General features: G+C 51.4%; 1 protein-coding gene across 1 annotated transcript; it reads left to right on the forward strand.

The window, feature by feature from the left end:
* Positions 1 to 219: 219 nt before the first annotated feature.
* On the forward strand, positions 220 to 7224 carry LOC119169802 (facilitated trehalose transporter Tret1-like). Its single transcript, XM_075886674.1, has 3 exons — positions 220 to 519; positions 2193 to 2388; positions 6759 to 7224. Exons 1-3 carry the CDS (start codon positions 220 to 222, stop codon positions 7085 to 7087), a joined length of 825 nt encoding a protein of 274 aa, XP_075742789.1. The 3' UTR covers positions 7088 to 7224.
* Positions 7225 to 19083: the final 11859 nt, after the last annotated feature.

Here is a 19083-nt window from a genome sequence, read left to right on the forward strand (position 1 = left end):
CTGCTCCATTTTCAATACTAAAGGCAATTTTCGAGAGACCCTGTTGTTTTCTACTTTTGGATTAACACACATTACGCACTCAGAGCAAGAATATCAGCTTACCAAACGTTGCAGTTACTTAAGTAACTGCAACCATGTTTGAATTCATAGTATCAATGGTGGACTAGTGACCTTCGGTCTTTTTCGCAACGGCGTGACATACATGGCTGTGCAGCTGTGATGGGTGCTTCCGGTTACCTTATGTCAAGCACTTTACGACCCACCATCATGCAGGCCGACGGTCTCGAGTGCCTGTTCCAACTTCGAGGTGCCCGAGCCGAAGAGGAATGCATGGCCATCGAGATGGTTTACGTGACAGCACCCACCCCACCGGCTCACGTATTGCTGGCAGCGCAAGTCAACTTCCTTCAGCAATTCTCGGGAATCAATATGGTCATTTTCTACACGTTCGGCGCGTTCGCAGAGGCCGGTTTGCGCATAAAGGAAGCGGACTGCTCTATCCTCATTGCCACGCTGCAGGTGGGTGTGCGTGTGACTTTTACGTCGCCCCCAGCGACGTGCTTGCAGGGACAGTTACGGTAGTTGAACTGGCTGTTAGGCTAGTTGGTGCACGTCTGAATACAATGGTAGATTTTGCGCCAAGATCACAACCCCACTGCATTCTAAGAAACACGACGGCACCCATCTTGTCTAGGCGTTTTGTGTTTTCGCTTGCAGCTTGAGTGTGACTTTAGTGTGACATGTGACTACTGAGTTCTGGCAGTTATCATTATTCTCAATAATGAGCGTTTCGAAAGTCGTGCTTTTATTTCGTAGAATGAAGACAACGGGAATGACTTCCTCGAGAATGAATTGATCGCCTGTTGTGAGAGGCCTTTTCATAGCATAAACGGCAAAGGAAAGTTAGGCTGTTCAATCGTTTGGTAATGTTTTCGATGAATCCAGTAACATATGACAATTAGTGCCAACACAGCAGAGCTGGTTGGAAGACCTATATAATGAAAGTACAGTGTTGTCACATCGTTTCGACCACACCTATGGCATCCCAGCCTTTACCTATGAGTTTCGGTGTCCATGTGCCGCGAGCGTGCGCAGCATAGTGGCAGCAAAGTGGCAATGTCTTTCTGACGGCACCGGCAATACGTACGTGTCAAATCCCCAGCCGCCTACTTATAAGCTACACGTCTTATTCGTCCTCTTACAGAGGAGTGCAGCACAAGATCGGTTGTATTTCAAGTACGTTTTCTCATCTAAGTACGTGTCACCCATAATTACCTGAGTTTTTCTAATGGAAGCGTCATTTTAGGTGATTTAGAGCATGGCTAACCACCTCTAATCACTATAGTTTGACCTCTACAATGTACGACGTGGCATGCGCGTGGTGTCTTGATAGAACAATAATCTAAAATGTGAAAGTGCGACCGATAAAGATGATGAAAAGAGACCAAGAGAACTGATCTTTCAATGCATACTCCTTGTTTGCTTTCTTTACCGTGGCCGAGAAATGTAGGTGGGCATCGACGTAACTTATGAACTTCTGAGGCACAGTAGTGAGAGCAGCTGAACGAGGGTTCAGAGGAAACACAATTGGACGCGCACAGAGTAACGACACACACACACCCTCTCTCTTTCTTGCTCTCTCTCTCATTTGGCCGCGTCCGATTGTGCGTACCACTAAGGGTCACTGTACATTACTTGAAAGATATACCGTTAATTCATTTGGTAGTTCACTGTTTTGCTGGTGGAACCCGATTCCTCGGTCAGACACTAACCGAAAAGGCGAGAAATCAAGCGAGATGGGAGCCAACCACCCGTCGGGCTTCAAGCTTAGTGAAATACGTCTACGGATGCATCTTGTTAGAGTGAAAAGGCTCTGGCGTCCACTCGCTGGCGTGTCTTGTAGAACATGCATGTATTTTAGCTTCCGAGACTCGTAACATTACTAGGGAGTTTTCAAATAGCGTACGCTAAGTTAACGTACATAGTGGTCACCCGTCATTTCTGTCCCTTCTCGTGAGCCCGCAAGCGCTTAGAGTACGACGCACGCGCAGTGGCATGATACGCTAACGCAGAGCATTGCGTACTGTATTCGAAAACTGCCTACTGTCGCTGTACCAGCGTTCTTGATTATGGCTTAAAACATTTATTCTTTCTGTAAACAAAACCCCGACGTAACCTCATTTGGCGCGCAGGTATCTGCCACCATGGTCGCTGTGGCGGTAATGGACATGGTGACCCGGAGGCGCCTGCTGCTCGTGTCGTCGCACGTGTGTGTCTTCTCATTGATAGCGATGGGCGCTGTGTCACACGTGAGCAAGGAGAGCGATGACCGTGAACCCGACATACTGGATCGGATTCCCGTCCTGCTCATCGCCTTCTACATTGTAGGTAGGTACGAAAGCTGAGATTCACGGCTCACACTTCTTAGGAGGTAGCATATCAAAAGAGTTGTCTCTAAGTAGTTACAATATTTTGGAAAACAGCTAAAACTAAATTATCTGAAATGCCTAGTGTTCGTCAGGACTGTCACTACACCGACAGTGAAAATTGGGCGAATGTTTTGAACTGGCACACTGCTTGTGCCAGTTCAAAACTGCGCATAGATTACTTTGATAAATGCGCATGGATTACTTTGAACTTGTTACACCTTTGTACAAAAACTGCTTGACTGAACGTGTTCTACGGCTCCTATGCTAGCTAGTAGTTCATCACACAGTTTACATTTCCATTAAAATGGTTAGAAGTGTTGGGCAGACTGTCGTAAAGCTTCCATCCTGGTTATTCTTTTGTTCATCCCTAGGAGTGGTAATTACATTTTGCAGCCTCGTTTTCGTTGCTTCACAGCTTATATGTCACCTAACCTATAGCAGCACTGCCCTTGACATGTAACACACACACACACACACACACACACACACACACACACACACACACACACACACACACACACACACACACACACACACACACACACACACACACACACACACACACACACACACACACACACACACACACACACACACACACACACACACACACACACACACACACACACACACACACACACACACACACACACACACACACACACACACACACACACACACACACACACACACACACACACACACACACACACACACACACACACACACACACACACACACACACACACACACACACACACACACACACACACACACACACACACACACACACACACACACGCAGACACACACACACACGCAGACACACACACGCGCGCACGCACACACGCACGCGCACACGCAGGCACACACACACACACACGCAGGCACACACACACACATGCGCACACGCAGGCACACACACATGCGCACGCACACGCGCACGCACGCACGCGCACGCAGACACACACACACACGCGCACGCGCACGCAGACACAGGCACGCACGCACGCACACAGGCACGCACGCACGCACGCACACACACACACACACACACACGCACACACGCACACACACACGCACGCACACACACACGCACACACACACACGCACACACACACGCGCACACACACACGCACACACACACACACGCACGCATGCACACGCACGCAGACACACACACGCACACACACACACACACACACACACACACACACGCACGCATGCACACGCACGCAGACACACACACACACGCGCACGCACACACGCATGCACACATGCACGCGCGCACACACACACACACACACGCACGCACGCACACGCACGCACGCACACGCACGCACGCACACACGCGCACGCACACACACACGCGCACGCACACACACACGCGCACGCATACACACGCGCACGCACACACGCACGCATACACACGCGCACGCATACACACGCGCACGCACACACGCACGCACACGCACACACACGCGCACGCACACACGCACGCGCACACACACACACATACACACACACACGCGCGCACACACACACATACACACACACACACATGCACGCACGCGCGAGCGCACACACGCACACATGCACGCACGCGCGAGCGCACACACGCACACAGGCACGCACGCATGCACGCACACGCACGCACACACCTAAAAAGCCTCATTATGAGTTACTTCATTTATCTGTTGATGCCGTGCTGACAATACCGCTGTGGCGTGCGCGACCACTCTTGGAGCGGGAATGTGTTCAGCACATCAGCGGGCAAAACAGGAGAAAGGCGCATCTAAGAATTCGCCTGACTGGTCAGAGTTATGAGCGAAATTGAGACGTAAGCACCACATCAGGTGCAGGCGCACGTTCAGTTACTTGTAAAAACAGAGGCTTGGTTCTATTTTCAACGACTTGAGCACATGCTTCTAGAGCCTAGGAGACTCGATGCAAATTTCGAACCTCGCGTATCGAACTTACTGCTGCTATCTGTGACGTCGTCGACAAAACTTGGTTAATAGAAATCAAATGAAATGAAAGGAAGCTGTGCTTTACTGAAAACTGATTACAAATAACTCACAAAATATTTAGACCAAGAACTGAAGTGGCTATTATCTGACCCAACATAGAAAGTACACAAAGGTGAACAACTCACATGATTATTCGTGACATGATTGTTTTAGTAGGTAATTTTCAGCTATGTGCAAAACTACCTACTAAAAAAATTTTGAGATTCCGAAGACCAGAGAAAGCGTTTAACAAGCAGTGTTAAAACTACGGGTAGTTTTTATTTCGAAGAACCTAATTTTTCTGATTAAATTTTTGAATGATTGTTACAGAGAGCAATATTTAAATTAATGCAATTTGTTTGTCTGGCATTTACATGCGGGAAGCTGAATATGAAGTTGGGTAGCGTAAAGATTCTGTGCATTACTCGGGAACTAGACAGCTGACCTTTCAAGTTCTTCACGCTGCACTTGACACAATATGAAGTTAATAAACAGTGTGTCACTGGGGTAGTGAACAGAAGATAAAGTTATTATCATCAAAACTAGTTATCATTATTATTATGAAAGCCAGTTCTCGTATTGCACTTGCAGAATAAGTGTTATTTAGGCTTTGTATGTCACACCCCAAGCTCACATAGCAATAACCCGGACGTCTATGAAGCAATTAAAAATATACGCAGCCAACAAAAAGAACTATAAAAGTTTTGTCGGGGACGGAGCAGTGCGTAACAGCTGGAAGTCAGTTTTTCTACAGACAGCTTTGATGTCATCTTTTCAATGTAAGTGATAGTAAAAAAAAAACTGTGACATATTTGAATTATTCGGCCTTATTTAGAGCTTGGCTAGCCAAAGTAATATCAAAGCTGCGGTAGTTCAAGCTGCAGCTGCTTACGTGCCACTGTGAGCTAACACAAGAAAATTGGACACACACCCTCCTCATATTGCCGCATGAGACCGGTCGCCAGGTCTTTAAGTATGGTAGAGAAAGCGTTTTAACAGGGAAGCATCTGAGCGTGGTTAATTAGAAAGGTGTCAATCGTCTTATCATCATCTCGTGGCCAGAAGGAGCTCATTGCCAACACCGACGCTTCAAGAAGTGTTGTTTCTTTGCTTTCAGTAACGTACTGGTACAAGGCGCCTATGTCATGTTAGGCCAGCCACAACACCATCTTCTAATTTCGTTTCGCGCTCATTTCGACAGCCGAATTTCGCGTTCCACATTCCGTGATTAACCGGTCGCATGCAGTGGCAAGTGTCGTTGCAAGCAGTTCTTGTGTCGCAGCGGCATTTGTGCGCATTGTCGTGCACTTGGTTCTCTTCGGGAATGGGGGAAGGTTCTTTGAAATGCCCTTATACGAAGACTATACCACTTATTGGGAGTGGGTGTGCACCCCTGTGCACACGCTTTTATTTGTGCGTGCGTTTGTGGATACGCGCTTCCTTTGAAGTAAAGGCGTGCGTCTATTTGTGAAACGCAAACCGTCTTCTGGTCCAGCAGTGTAGTGACTTATAGACGCAATCTGAACAGCGTCGCCTACGGGATTTACTCGTTTGCATATCAGAAACCTTCTGAGAAGCTCTTAGAAATGCTTCGTTGGAGTGCCAGTTGAAGTGTTCTTTTCGTCTTTGTCAGTAGCGCTGCGTCAGTCATGTAATGTGTGGAATTTCATCGTGTGCCTCATAAATAAATATTAGGATCTGACCGCTGCGTTCTGGATGGGCTAGGTTAGTAACCGTCTGGAATAAGAACGACAGTTAATTCTGGGACTCGTTGCGTTTTTCAAAATGTATCATTGTTAACATACAGGACTCATGATGTCATTTAGGAGCTGCACAGCTGCAGTAAACAATTGCTTCAATTTACCGGTTGCCAAAATGCCTACGCTCGTAAGCTCGTAGGATTTATTGCCCCTTTCATTTGGAATTCTATACCAACTGATCTGGAAGAGGCAAATATTTTTTCTATGACCATGAAGCACTTTATGTGCAGCTTTGAGGCAATGTAGTTGCATTAGTGGTAATTTTGTCTGCTGTTATTCCTGATCAATAGAATCGTGTTTTATTTTGTATTATTATCTAATCTGTTGCCCTCTGTCACTGTTGTAACCACTTGCGTAATTATGTAGTCATGCCACACAATTAGCCCCACTACTTCACAAGTTGGCTATGAGACCAAGCAAGCGTTTTCGATATTCCTAAAGGAAATTTCAAAGTTGCAAAACAAAGCTACACGCAAGTGGAGGGAAGACGAGCGGCAGCCGTTTCAGATTTACTGCAAATAGGCTACATGACGGCTCGTCGGGTAACGTCCGCTCTGCAGGTTTTTCGATAGGCCTGGGCCCCGTCGTGTGGCTCCTGAACGCCGAACTGGTGCCGTGTCGTGGCAGCGGCACTTTGATCTCTATGGTGTCGGCGTTCAACTGGACGTGCGCCGTGGGAGTGACCATCTTCTTCGACCAGGTGCGGGACTCACTGCGGCTCTCCGGGCTCGGCTTCTTCTTCAGCATCGTCACTTTCATCGGGGCGATGCTCGTCACTTTTTTCCTTCCCGAGACCGGCCGAATCACGCTAGAAGAGCTGCTTCAAGAGAACCTCTTCTACGTCGGGGATGCCGAGCCACAGGCCGGTCGCAAAGGAGAAAAGAAATGAACGTATGGCACTCCGCCGATGCATTCAGGCGATCCCGAAGATGTCGCATTCGTAAATATTATACGCATATTTTATATAGTTTAGAACGTAGATACTTGCTTCTATATTCAATAAAGTTATGAACATATAAAGAAGAATCTGATTATTCACTTCCTCATCCTGCTTGCAACTTCTGCAGCTGTTCTTTGTCTTGGTTTTGCACGCACTACTTTAATCAACCTTTGCGTTTGGTCACAATATGTCCGTGGTCAAAGTTAGCGTTGGCTATCATTGCGCGAATGCACTCTGTTCCGCGCGTGGTTCTCCTGCAAACGATAGTTATAGCGCGAGAGCATAACGATGACAAAGAGACAAGGACACGTAGTCATTCTGTTCTCGCACTATAACTATCGTCATGTCATACCAACTAGCTCAAACTGCCACACTTCTCCTGCAAAAAAGTGATTTGCGTCTGTGCAGTAGTGATATTGCTATGATACGGCCACGCGTGTTATAAGGACTCCAATAAAAGCACTGGACAATACGATGAGACAATGTCTCGCTTGCGCTTCACTTATCTAGGGCGGGTATCCCACAATAGTTATTTTTCATTCCTTGATAGTTCGAGGCTTTATATATTAAACAGCTATCTGGGTCCTGCTGGCCTAAGCTTCACAGCGTATGTATACCATATCACTCCTTTTTCCCTTTGTGCTCTTCCCGATCGAGTGATTGATCACGTGTTCTCTGTGCGAATATCAGAGTGTGTGTGGCCCTGAATATTTGATTTGATTGATTTGTGGGGTTTAACGTCCCAAAACCACCATATTATTATGAGAGACGCCGTAGTGGAGGACTCCGGAAATTTTGACCACCTGGGGTTCTTTAACGTGCACCCAAATCTGAGCATACGGGCCTCGACATTTCCGCCTCCATCGGAAATGCAGCCGCCGCAGCCGGGATTTGAACCCGCGACCTGCGGGTCAGCAGCCGAGTACCTTAGCCACTAGACCACCGCGGCTGGGCCACAGGTAAGCAGAAACAAACTAACACTCAAGCAAATTGAATGTTGTTATGTAGGGGTGCCTTCTTGATCATTTACTTGGAGATTGTACTATTGGTCCATCTGTCCATCATTTATGCTAGTCAGCAAACTCAACCTAGATATTATGGAGCGTAGGACGTAGCTTCGTGTACTCGTCATCATTCCCATAATGGAGATGCGTGGGTTTCTTATTTTTTTTGGGGGAAGGGACACAAAGTGCTAGACCTAAACACGCTTGTCCTTAAGAAACAGCTAAGTCTTCGCAAATAGTATAGCTTTGGTGAAGTCACTAATATAGATCACGACAGTTTAGTTTCATCGAAAAAAACGGTATATTGTCACGAGGTTGTGATACACGCAGCACTAGAGAGGAAGCACGCAGGAGTCAGGGCGGTGTCAGGCGAACTGTTTATTGGGCGAACTTGTGCCCAGCAAAACGGGGCCAAACACAACTCATAGCAACAGCGGCGTGAACAGTCGTCGGCCAACGGAAAAAAAAAAGACCCCCAGTGGCGCACTGCGCCGGCTTTTTATACACGCGTCGTAACGCGTTCCAAAGTGGCATACAAGATAAACGCGGCCTGCGTTGCGCTTAACAGAAAGTGATAGCGTCTTCCTTCGCAAACGAAAAGAACCGCACGTGTCAGTTTTTTATACACGCGTCGTAACGCGTTCCAGAGTGGCATACAAGATAAACGCGGCCTGCGTTGCGCTTAACAGATAGTGATAGCGTCTTCCTTCGTAAACCAAAAGAATCGCACGTGTCACTACCCCCCTCTGAAAAAGCATCGTCCCGATGCTAAAGACAGAACATAAGAGAGAGTACATGCAATAAATTACATTAACAATGCGTCACAGCTAATCAGCGCGCGTAATAAGGTTTAAGTCGCACCACGTGTACGACTTCGGGTCGTGCACGGCGTCGTTGGGATGACGTTAAGCCATCGGGCACGACCTCATAGTCCAGTTCACCACGACGTCGGACTACCTTGTAGGGTCTAAAGTAGCGTCGCAGGAGCTTCTCAGACAATCCCCGTCGTCGTATCGGCGTCCAGACCCAGACAAGGTCACCTGGTTGGTATTCGGTGTGGTGTCGTCGAAGGTTGTAGTGGCGCCTGTCGACCGTCTGTTGGCTCTTGATACGCAGGCGAGCTAGCTGTCGAGCTTCTTCAGCGCGATCCAGGTAGCTGGCGACGTCGAGGTCTTCTTCGTCGGTGCCGACCGGTAGCATGGCGTCAAGCGTCGTTGTTGGGCTCCGTCCGTAGACGAGCTTGTATGGAGCAAACTGCGTCGTTTCCTGCACGGCCGTGTTGTACGCGAATGTTACATACGGGAGTATGGCGTCCCACGTCTTGTGCTCGACGTCCACGTACATGGCCAGCATGTCGGCGATGGTCTTATTTAGACGCTCGGTGAGGCCATTCGTCTGTGGGTGGTACGCGGTGGTTCGGCGGTGGCTTGTCTGACTGTACCTCAAGATCGCTTGCGTTAGGTCAGCCGTAAAGGCCGTACCTCTGTCGGTGATGAGGACCTCGGGGGCTCCGTGGCGGAGGACGATGTTCTCAATGAAGAACATGGCGACCTCGGCGGCAGTGCCCTTGGGCAAGGCCCTTGTTTCGGCATAGCGGGTGAGGTAGTCAGTCGCTACGACAATCCATTTGTTGCCAGAAGTTGACGTCGGGAACGGCCCCAGTAAGTCCATGCCGATTTGTTGGAATGGCCGTTGAGGTGGTTCGACGGGTTGCAGAAGTCCGGCTGGCCTAGTTGTCGGCGTCTTGCGTCGCTGACAGTCTCTGCATGTTTTTACGTAGTGGGCGACGTCGGCAGCGAGGCGAGGCCACTAGTACTTCTCTTGTATTCGTGACAGTGTGCGGGAAACACCAAGATGTCCGGCTGTCGGGTCGTCGTGTAATGCTTCCAGAACCTCTGGACGTAACGCTGAAGGTACCACGAGGAGGTGGTCGGCGCGGAGCGGCGACAAGTTTTTCTTCAGGAGGACGTTGTTTCGCAGGAAAAACGAAGCCAGTCCTCGGCGGAATACTTTCGGCACGTCGGCGGTCTTGCCTTGCAGGTAGTCCATGAGGATCTTGAGCTCCGGGTCAGCTCGTTGGCGTTCCGCGTAGTCGTCGGTACTTATGGGTCCCAGGAAAGAGTCGTCGTCCTGGTCATCCTGGGGCGGCGGATCGACAGGGGCGCGAGACAAGCAGTCGGCGTCGGAGTGCTTTCGTCCGCTCTTGTAGACGACGGTGATGTCAAATTCTTGTAGTCTGAGACTCCACCGTGCGAGGCACCTTGATGGATCCTTCAAGTTAGCTAGCCAACACAAGGCGTGGTGGTCACTCACGACTTTGAAAGGCCTGCCGTACAGGTAGGGGCGGAACTTTGATGTAGCCCAGATGATGGCAAGGCATTCCTTTTCTGTCGTGGAATAATTGGCTTCTGCCTTCGAAAGTGACCGGCTAGCGTAACTGATGACCCTTTCAAGTCCGTCGGTCCTCTGCACGATCACGGCGCCGAGCCCTGTGCTGCTTGCGTCCGTGTGAATTTCGGTGTCAGCTTCTTCGTCGAAGTGCGCCAGTATTGGCGGCGTTTGCAGGCGTCGCTTTAATTCTTGAAATGCCTCGACTTGCGGCGTTTCCCATTTGAAGTCGACGTCAGCCTTCGTGAGGTACGTCAGTGGCTCGGCGATCCGCGAAAAGTTCTTCACGAAGCGCCTGTAATAAGCGCAGAGGCCAAGAAATCGGCGTACTGCTTTCTTGTCGGTGGGTGCAGGAAAGTCGGCGATCGCAGCTGTTTTCTGTGGATCAGGGAGCACTCCCGACTTGCTGATAACGTGGCCAAGGAACAATAGTTCCTCGTAGGCGAAGCGGCACTTTTCTGGCTTCAGGGTAAGTCCAGAGGCTTTGATTACCCGAAGAACAGCTTCAAGGCGCCGGAGGTGCTCGTCGAAGTTGGAAGAAAATACGACTACGTCGTCCAAGTAGACGAGGCAAGTCTGCCACTTCAAGCCTGCGAGTACTGTGTCCATAACCCGTTGGAACGTCGCAGGCGCCGAGCAAAGACCAAAGGGCATGACCTTAAACTCGAATAGGCCGTCTGGTGTTATGAAGGCAGTCTTCTCTCGGTCTCTCTCGTCTACTTCGATTTGCCAGTAGCCGGTTTTGAGATCCATCGACGAAAAATACTTGGCGTTGTAGAGTCTGTCCAGAGCATCGTCTATCCGTGGGAGGGGATACACGTCTTTCTTCGTGATGTTGTTCAGGCGACGATAATCGACGCAAAAACGTAGGGTTCCGTCCTTCTTCTTCACCAACACCACGGGTGATGCCCACGGACTCGTAGACGGCTGAATGATGTCGTCACGCAGCATTTCGTCGACTTGTTGCTTGATGGCCTCGCGTTCCCGTGCAGAAACTCGGTAGGGGCTCTGACGGAGCGGACGGGCATATTCGTCGGTTATGACGCGATGTTTCGCGAGAGGGGTCTGACGAAGCCTCGACGACGACGAGAAGCAGTCCTTGTATTGGTGGAGTAAGGCTTTGAGCTCCTTTTGTTGCTGCCTGGAAAGGCTTTGATTGACGTCGAAGGCGGGCGCGGACACTGCTGTCGACGTTGCGGCTCCCTGAGAATCAGTGAGGCCGAAGGCATTGCTCGCTTCCACAAATTCGCTTAGATGTGCTACCGTCGTGCCCCTATTTAAGTGCCTATATTCGTTGCTGAAGTTCGTCACCATTACCTTGGCTTCGCCGTTATGAAGCTTGGCTATGCCTCTTGCGACGCAAATCTGACGGTTTAGGAGCAGGTGCTGGTCGCCTTCGATGACACCTTGTAAGTTGGTAGACGCTTTGGTGCCGACGGAAATGATGACGCTCGACAGTGGCGGGATGGTTACCTGCTCTTCTGTCACATTCAAGGCATTGTGAGCGACGTTGCAGTCTGACGCCGTTGCATTATCCGTGGACAGCGTGATTGACCTGGATCTTAGGTCGATTACTGCGCCTTGCTGGTCCAGGAAATCCATGCCTAAAATGACGTCTCGCGAGCATTGCTGCAGGACCACAAAATTCACAGAATACGTCTGGCTGTGAATCGTGACTCTTGCCGTGCAGGTTCCAGTCGGTGTTATAAGGTGGCCCCCTGCTGTTCGGATATCCGGTCCTTCCCATGCAGTCTTTACCTTCTTGAGCTTAGCGGCGAAGAGACCACTGATGATAGAGTAGTCGGCGCCGGTATCGACTAGGGCGGTGACGCTGTGGCCGTCGATGATCACGTCGAGGTCGGTGGTTCGTCGTCTGGCGTTCCGGTTAGGTCGGGGCGTCGGATCACGGCTGCGTCGGCTTGGTCCGGTGCTGCTATGTCGCGTCGGCGGCGAGGCTTTGTCGTAAAGACTCTGCTCAGGCGGCGTACTGCGACTACGTCGGGAAAGTTCGTGCGTCGTGGTCGTCGTCATCGGCAGCGGCGGCGGCGGCGGAGGAGGATCTTCGGCATTGCGTCGTGCAGCAACCGCACCTCCATCGGTTGCTGCCTTTAGTTTCCCGGGTAGGGGCTTGGGGATCGGCCCCGGTTAGGGCCGGTGTACTGGCGGCGATCCGGGGAGACGTAGCGGCCAGGCGAAGGTGAACGGGATGGTCGTCGTTGTTGCCACTGCGATCCGGCGATGTAGTCGGTGATGTCGCGAGGTCGCTCACCTGGGCGCGGACGCGGCGCGTTCACGTCGAAGCCACGCAGTCCCATCTCACGGTACTGGCAGTAGCTGTAGGTGTGCCCGGCTTCGCCGCAGTGGTAGCATAGTGGGCGGTGGTTCGGGGTGCGCCAAACGTCAGTTTTCCTCGGCGAGCGCTGGATTACTGGCGAGCGGGAAGGCGTCGGGGGTGGCGGCGGTGGCTGGCGACGAAACTGCGGAGACGTTGGCTCCTGGTGTTGGCGAGGAGCGGCGACAGGTCGTCGTGCAGTAGCGGCGTAGGTCATCGCCTCCGGTTGGGGCTGTGGCCGTTCAGGAACGCTCAGTGAGCGCTGTAGTTCCTCGCGGACTACGTCTTCGCGAGAGGCGACTTGGGGCTGAGACGATGGCAACATGCGGCGCAGTTCTTCACGAACAATAGCACGTATGGTCTCGCGCAGGTCGTCGGGGCAGAGTCCTCGGACTTCTGCGACGTCTGGCGACATGCGCCGATCGTATTGGCTGGTCCGCATTTCAAGAGTCTTCTCGATGGTGGTAGCCTCGAAGAGGAACTCTTGTACCGTCTTTGGCGGGGTTCTGATCAGTCCGGCGAAGAGCTCCTGCTTCACTCCTCGCATAAGCAGGCGAACCTTCTTGTCCTCAGACATGTCGGCGTCGGCGTGGCGGAAAAGTCGCGTCATCTCCTCCGTAAAGATCGTTACGTTTTCGTTGGGGAGCTGCACCCGAGTTTCAAGCAGTGCTGCGGCTCTTTCCTTTCGCACGACGCTTGCAAAGGTGCGCAGGAAAGCAACGCGGAAGTCGTCCCAGGTTCGAAGCGTTGACTCGCGGTTCTCGAACCAAGTCCTTGCGGCGTCTTCCAGGTAAAAATACACATGACGTAGCTTGTCGTCCGGGTCCCACGTATTGAGGGCTGCGACGCGGTCGTAAATGTCAAGCCAGCTTTCCGGGTCTTCGTAGGTCGATCCGCGGAAGGTAGGCGGCTCTTTGGGCTGGTTGACGACCACGGTTGCCGAAGACCTTGCTTCCGTCATCGTGGATGCCGGCTTCGTAGCAGCCTTTGTTTTCTTGTCCTTGTCGGGGAGCGGCAGGTATTCGGGCGGTAGTCCTTGTTGTCTTCGGCTCACTCGAACGACCGGGTCGGCGTCGTCCTCTTGCCGGCTTGGGCTTGGCTCACGGCTGGACGGGGGCGTACGGTACATGGACCGAGAAGCACCTCCACCAGATGTCACGAGGTTGTGATACACGCAGCACTTGAGAGGAAGCACGCATGAGTCAGGGCGGTGTCAGGCGAACTGTTTATTGGGCGAACTTGTGCCCAGCAAAACGGGGCCAAACACAACTCATAGCAACAGCGGCGTGAACAGTCGTCGGCCAACGGAAAAAAAAAAGACCCCCAGTGGCGCACTGCGCCGGCTTTTTATACACGCGTCGTAACGCGTTCCAAAGTGGCATACAAGATAAACGCGGCCTGCGTTGCGCTTAACAGAAAGTGATAGCGTCTTCCTTCGCAAACGAAAAGAACCGCACGTGTCAGTTTTTTATACACGCGTCGTAACGCGTTCCAGAGTGGCATACAAGATAAACGCGGCCTGCGTTGCGCTTAACAGATAGTGATAGCGTCTTTCTTCGTAAACCAAAAGAACCGCACCTGTCAATATTCCAAGTTTATTAGAATATACAATAACAACGCATAACTATATTGTCGCGAGCAAAAACAAGATCTGCAGCCAGGAGTTCACCCGAACGGGAGCAACCAAAACGTTCTTTTCTTCTTCGTAGCCCAAAACGGGTATGAGCCACAGCGGCTCGTTCATCAATGGTGGCATTACCCCCTCTCCCAAGAAGCATCGTCTCGATGCTGTACATGAATGCAAAAAAAAGAAAATGAGATGAAAATCACCATGCAAGCAAAATGAATGGCGTAAGGCGGAATAACATAGTTGGTTGTGGAGTCAAGAGTTAAATGAGAAATAAGAAAAATAGGAAAGAATGTAAGGGAGGGACGAATAAAGTCAGTCACTCTCTGGCGATTCACAGCGCGAAAAGTATGGTTTCAGCCGTGAAACGTGAACGACTTCAGTTCGCGGGGTGAAACGGGAACGTCTCGAAGTGCCTTCTGGGAGAACCTCATATGTGACGTCGCTGAGACGTCGTACGACCTTGTAAGGGCCGAAGTAGCGGCGAAGAAGCTTTTCTGAACGGCCACGTTGTCGGATAGGGGTCCACACCCAGACTTCATCACCGGGCTTGAAAATAACTTCACGGTGACGACGATTGTAGCGGCGTGCGTCTGCGCTTTGGTGATGTTGAATACGGTGACGAGCAATTTGACGGGCCTCTTCTGCACACTGCGCGAATTTGGCGGCATCGGTGCGGTATGTTCCCAAGTTGTCGGGCAGGAGCATGGCGTCGAGCATCGTCGTGACCTCGCGACCGTGGACTAAGCGAAAAGGTGTGAAACCGCTACTTTCTTGAACAGCAGTATTATACGCAAAAGTTACGTAGGGAAGTATGGCGTCCCAGTTCTTGTGATTGATGTCCACATACATTGACAGCATGTCTGCAATTGTCTTATTGAGTCGTTCAGTCAGCCCGTTTGCTTGCGGGTGGTAAGCCGTTGTTTTGCGATGTTCCGTGCCACTTAATCGCAAGACTTCCTGCAGCATCTCTGCGGTGAAAGCTGTCCCACGATCAGTTATGACGACAGCTGGAGCACCGTGACGTAAGACGATGCTGTTCACGAAAAATTGGGCGACATCTGCTGCGGTTGCTTTTGGAAGCGCCTTCGTTTCACAGTAGCGTGTTAAGTAGTCGGTAGCGACCACGATCCACCGGTTTCCAGGCGAAGACGTGGGGAATGACCCCAGCAAGTCCATGCCAATCTGATGAAAGGGCGCCTTTGGTGGGCCTATTGGTTGCAGTAGTCCCGCTGGTCGTAAAGGTGGAACCTTACGTCGCTGACAGTCGCGACATGTGCGAACGTAATGCTTCACAGTCTTTGCGAGACGTGGCCAGTAGTAGGAGCGTTGAATCCGTTGCAGCGTGCGCGTATAGCCGAGGTGTCCGGACGATGGCTCATCATGATACGCACGTAAAATGTCACCACGAAGCGTAGTTGGCGCAACAAGCAGATACATAGCGTGTGTAGGATGAAAGTTCTTTTTGTAAAGCACTCCATCGCGGAAACAAAAGGAGGATAGCGAGCGTGCAAAGCTTCGAGGAGGGTGGGAATTGCGTCCTTCCAGGTAGTCAATAAGCGGAATGAGCTCCGAGTCGTGACGCTGTTGCTCAGCTAAGCGGGTTGCTGATACGACAGAAAGAAAAGTGTCGTCGTCTTCAAGGTCAGTGTTGGCATTTTCGACCGGTGCACGTGAGAGACAGTCGGCGTCGGTGTGTTTCCGCCCAGATTTGTGGACGATGGTGATATCGAAATCTTGTAGCCGAAGGCTCCATCGTGCTAGACGACCTGAGGGATCTTTGAGATTTGCGAGCCAACAAAGGGAATGGTGGTCGCTAACTACCCTGAATGGGCGGCCATACAAGTATGGGCGGAACATTGTTATGGCCCAGACAACAGCGAGGCATTCCTTCTCGGTTGCAGAATAGTTTTTCTCCGCTGCGGATAACGTTCTGCTCGCATAAGCGATCACGCGCTCTACGCCATTATGCCACTGAACTAATACCGCTCCTAGTCCAACGTTGCTGGCGTCAGTGTGTAATTCCGTGTCAGCGCTTTCGTCAAAATGACCCAGTACAGGCGGAGCCTGGAGGAGGTTTCGGAGCGTGTCGAACGCATGACACTGATCGGGACCCCATACAAACGAGACACCGTCTTTTGTAAGCTTGTTGAGGGGTTCAGCAATCTTCGAAAAGTTTTTGACAAAACGCCTGTAATACGCACAGAGCCCCAGAAATCGGCGTAGGTCGCGCTTATTTGTGGGCACGGGAAATGCGGCAACAGCACGGGTTTTCTCCGGGTCTGGGCGGATGCCGGCATGGCTCACAACGTGACCAAGGAACTTCAGTTCTTCATATCCAAAATGACATTTCTCGGGTTTGAGAGAAAGCCCCGCTGTTCTGATTGCCTGAAGTACTGCCTGAAGGCGTTGGACGTGTTGTTCAAACGTGTCTGCAAAGACCACGACGTCATCAAGGTAAACAAGACATGATTGCCATTTGAGCCCTGTGAGAACCGTATCCATCATTCTTTGGAAAGTAGCTGGCGCTGAGCATAGACCGAAAGGCAACACTTTAAACTCGTACAGGCCGTCAGGAGTAATAAACGCCGTCTTTTCGCGGTCGCGCTCATCCACTGCGATTTGCCAGTAGCCGCTACGTAAATCCATGGAAGAAAAATATTTAGCGTTGCGTATACGGTCCAACGAGTCATCTATCCGGGGTAGAGGATAAACGTCCTTTTAGGTGACCTTGTTCAGTTTACGGTAATCAACGCAAAAACGCAACGTACCGTCCTTCTTCTTTACTAGCACAACTGGCGAAGCCCAGGGACTGGTTGATGGCTGGATGACGTCGTCCTGAAGCATCTGCTGGACTTGGTCACGTATAGCGTCTTGCTCTTTTTGCGACACCCTATAGGCGTGTTGTCGGATGGGTCTCTCGGTGGGTTCCGTGACGATACGGTGCTGAGCAAGTGGTGTCTGTTTAACCTTTGACGTAGTGGCAAAGCAGTCTTGAAATGAGCCGAGTAAACGCAAAAGGCTTTCTCGTTGAGACGCAGGTAGTCTCTCGTTTACGTCGAGAGTGCTCGTGAACGCCTCGTCAGGGTGGCCATTCGATGAAAATAAAGCTAACGTGGGCGAACCATCGGCATCGGCAAGTTTTTCACAATATGCAATGGCAGTGTGTCTCGTTAGGTGGCGATATTCGTCGCTGAAGTTCATGACCAGCAGGTGAACATGCCTATTACTAGGCTGAATGATTCCTCGGGCAACACAGATTTGTCGTGAAATAAGGAGAGACAAATTGGCCTCTGCAATTACCGCGTCAGACATGTCCTGTCCCAATTCTACTTCGACAAAGAGGCTGCTTCGAGGTGGGAGAGTCAGAGAATCGTCGGTAACACGAAGTGCTCTTTTGCGGAATTGTGTACTGTCAGTTGCAGCGCAAAAAGGATCCTCGAACGACACAAGTAATTCACGGAGGTCGATGACGGCGCCGTATTCACGAAGGAAGTCCATTCCTAGAATGACTGGCGGAGAGCACACGCGCGATACGAGGAAAGAGCCTGCAAATGTCGACGTACGTATACGAATGCGTGCCGTGCACATACCGGTAGGCATCACCAGATGGCCCCCTGCCGTGCGCAACTGCGGTCCTTGCCATGGTGTGGTAACCTTCCTCAGTTCAGATGCCAGTGCGGCGCTCATTACGGAATAGTCGGCCCCGGTGTCGACGAGGGCGTTGACAGCATGATTGTCGACGAAGACGGCGATTTCGGCAGAAACGATCTTTCTGCTGTCAGAGAACACTGCAGAACCGGAATGGTCCTTGTCTGGTCGTTGCGTCGAATGAGGGTCTTTTACAGTTCGCCGGGCCGCGACTTCACCCCCAGAAGTCGCCGTTCCTAGTTTCCCCTGCGGGGACTTGGTGACCGGCTCCTGAAAGGAGCGGAAGACGATGTGGGCAAACTGGGTGACGTAGACCGGCGAGGCGACGGTGATCTTGACTGGTGGTGCTGAACAGTCGAAGATGTTCGCTGGCCCGTGAGATAGGCTTCGATTTCGCGGGGGCGCTCACCGTAGCGCGGGCATCGAGCTTCAGGATGGAAGCCGCGGAGACCTAGTTGCCGGTATTGACAGTTCCTGTATACGTGACCCGCTTCGCCGCAGTGATAGCAGAGCGGACGGTTATCCGAGGTGCGCCACGTGCTTGCCTTGCTACCACTTTGTCTTGAGGTAGACTGCAGATAGGTGGGTGTGCTCGGGAACCTTGAGCCGTGAGGCGGGCTCGAAGCAGTGGTGTGGAATGACTGCATAGCCTGGTACCTGGGCCGCATAGCAGGATCTGTAGCCGGTGGCGCAGGGAATCGCAATGCCGCTGCGTATGTCAGGACTGGCGCCTCGGGAATCGGTGGTGTGATTGGGGTCAGGGGTGTGACGGCCTGCCGGACTTCTTGTCTGATTACATCCGCGAGGTCAGACACAGGTTGATGGGATCCCACCGCCTGAAGCTGTCGCAGTTCGTCCCGAACAATACTTCGAATGAAGTCTGCGAGGGCCTGTCTCTCGCTGTCAGAGCCGATAGAGCATGCGGTGGCCGGGATCTGGCGTT

Source organism: Rhipicephalus microplus, chromosome 2, assembly GCF_043290135.1.
Source record: "Rhipicephalus microplus isolate Deutch F79 chromosome 2, USDA_Rmic, whole genome shotgun sequence".
NCBI lineage: Eukaryota > Metazoa > Arthropoda > Arachnida > Ixodida > Ixodidae > Rhipicephalus > Rhipicephalus microplus.

Excerpts from the sequence above, each read along its gene's own strand:
- LOC119169802 (XM_075886674.1), top strand. The coding sequence starts at position 220 with ATGGGTGCTTCCGGTTACCTTATGTCAAGCACTTTACGACCCACCATC. Across the intron at positions 520-2,192 it reads TCCTCATTGCCACGCTGCAG|GTATCTGCCACCATGGTCGC; the intron begins GTGGGTGTGCGT and ends TTTGGCGCGCAG. Across the intron at positions 2,389-6,758 it reads CATCGCCTTCTACATTGTAG|GTTTTTCGATAGGCCTGGGC; the intron begins GTAGGTACGAAA and ends TCCGCTCTGCAG.